This window comes from Nannobrachium achirus, assembly GCF_963921795.1.
Source record: "Nannobrachium achirus genome assembly, chromosome: 12".
Taxonomy (NCBI): Eukaryota; Metazoa; Chordata; class Actinopteri; order Myctophiformes; family Myctophidae; genus Nannobrachium; species Nannobrachium achirus.
This window is the reverse complement of record NC_137832.1, coordinates 57,986,802-57,988,999: the sequence shown is the minus strand read 5'-3', so window position 1 is coordinate 57,988,999 and position 2,198 is coordinate 57,986,802. Positions and strand designations below refer to the sequence as shown.

At 47.5% G+C, this 2,198-nt stretch overlaps 1 protein-coding gene across 1 annotated transcript; it reads right to left on the bottom strand.

The window, feature by feature from the left end:
* Positions 1 to 864: 864 nt before the first annotated feature.
* Positions 865 to 1,806, bottom strand: LOC308295748 (GPN-loop GTPase 2-like; the record flags this gene model as incomplete). The annotated part of the gene is made up of 1 exon (XM_080738796.1): positions 865 to 1,806. One exon carries the CDS (start codon positions 1,804 to 1,806, stop codon positions 865 to 867), a length of 942 nt encoding a protein of 313 aa, XP_080594922.1.
* Between the last annotated feature and the right edge of the window lie 392 nt (positions 1,807 to 2,198).

Sequence of the window (2,198 nt, the reverse complement as noted above, 5' to 3'; positions counted from 1 at the left end):
TTTAACCTAGTAAGAAATGTTAAAGTAACATAGCAGCATAGGATGAGGAGATTTGAATACAGAACCTCTGCATTGAGAGTTAACTCTTTAGACCACTACACCATCTCTCACTGCAGATGTTCTCTGGTGCTTTTGAGTAATTGTTTTGTATTTTAACATTGAAAAGGTCCAAGTAATACAGCAACATAGGAGGACTGGGATTTGAACTTCAGATCTCAGCACTGAGAGGTTGATCTTGAAGTGTTTCCTAGGACTGGGATTAGAAACCAGGCCGCTAAACCATATGCCACTACTGATATTTTCTGGTGCTTTTGAGTAGTTATTTTGTATTTGTCAAAGTATTACAGCAATGTGGGAGGACTGAGATTTGAACATGGGACCTTTGCACAGAGTCTGATCTATATACCATTTCACCATCTCTCACAGTAGGTTAGGGTTTTGAATATTCTTTTCTATTTTAACCTTGAAAATATCAAAGTAATACAGCAGTGTAGGAGGACTGGGATATTTATTGTTTCTATATTTGATTTTGTGTGAGGTTGCTTTTCGCCCTTAGGCATCCTACTGATTTTATCTTTATTTTATTTGAGAGTGAAATATCCCTTTAATGACTACCTCACCAGCACCACTACTATTTTTTGCAATATGTTGTCAAATGAGAAGTATATGGGCCTTTAGCACGCACACGCACGCGCGTGTGTACATGCAGGTGTGGGGGGTCTAGGCTTTAGTCTAATGTAAGAAGGGGGGTTCCAAGGAAAAGAGACTGGGATCCACTGACTTGAAGGGCAGGCAGTCTCCTTGTGTAAAGCAATGCAGGAGAGGAGAGGGACTTGACCTCTGTCCATTCATGTGTCCAGTAATTCACAGGTCCATCATTTCCTCCTCCAATGTCTTTTCATTGCTTCCAACATATCTGTGGTGCAGTCCCAGCGTTGAGCTGAACTGAAAGTCTGCCCCCACAGCAGCTGACATCATGGCCTGCAGGTTCCTCTCCTCCAGGTCTCCAAAGCAGTAGCCGTTAGCTTTGTCCACGGCCCGTAACACCCGCGTCATGCTCTCCTTGTCCTCCACATCGAGGGGAACAAAGGACACAAGGCTGTAGTCTTGCACGATCTCCACCAGCTTCTCGTTGAGACGGTGGAACCTCTTGAAGAAGGGGTGTGCGGCCAAGTGGTCCAGAAGATAGCTCAGGTCCATGACCTCCGTGTAGAAGTCCAGGTTGAAGGCCAGCTTGCCGTACTGCTCGATCAGGTCCATCTTGGAGAGAAGGTTGACGTGGGGCAGCTCCACGTGCAGCATGGCGGACAGAGAGGTGCACAGCACAGAGATGAACTTGGCCGGGTCGGCGCAGTAGTGAGAATCCACCAGGTGGACGGCGGCCAGCCTGAAGTTCCACTGGGCCAGCCGGGAGAAGACGTTCTTCAGAGAGTTCTGGTGCGTGTAGAGCTCCACCTGGCCGGGGCAGTCAAACAGGACGTAGCAGTCTCCATGCTGCTGCAGCTTCTTCTCCAGCCAGTCCAGGTTGGCCTCCAGGTATTCCATGCAGTAGAGCAGGCCACCGTTGGGCCCCAGCTTCAAGCCCTCCATCACATCGTCTAGGGTGACCAGGTCTGAGATGTCCACGCCACAGGCGTAGGGAGGCCTGTCGTTGGCAGGGTCCATGTTCACCACCACCACCTTCCGTCCCAGGCAGCCCAACACCTGCTGCATCCCCTGGCAGTACGTGGTCTTACCTGACCCCGGGGGGCCGATGACCACCTGGCCGAAACGTAACGTCTGCGTTGTTGAGGGATGATTGGACATGATGGTGAGTAGCTTTCACACCTGAAAACTGAATGTATTGAAGTACAGGTGCCGAGATGCTCAGTTACTGCACTAGTAGTCACATAAGAACAGAACTAATCATGACATCACAAAAAGATAAATCCTGAATATTAATTTAACCTTAAATTATACTTATTAGGGTTCAATCTGTATACTGTGGGGTTTATACGTCTCCCCACTGCAAAACACAAAGGATCAAATATGTAGCAAAACCTTTCCCAGCCTTTTCTTTGTATTTTTTGAAACACGGCAGTTAGAAAGTAATGTCTTGCTGTTGTATAGGATATGTTTGGATGTGTGGCAGCTATCACGTCGACACAGGAGGACCCTGTTATCAATGTTCATAACAGGGATTGCATTTAGACTGTTGC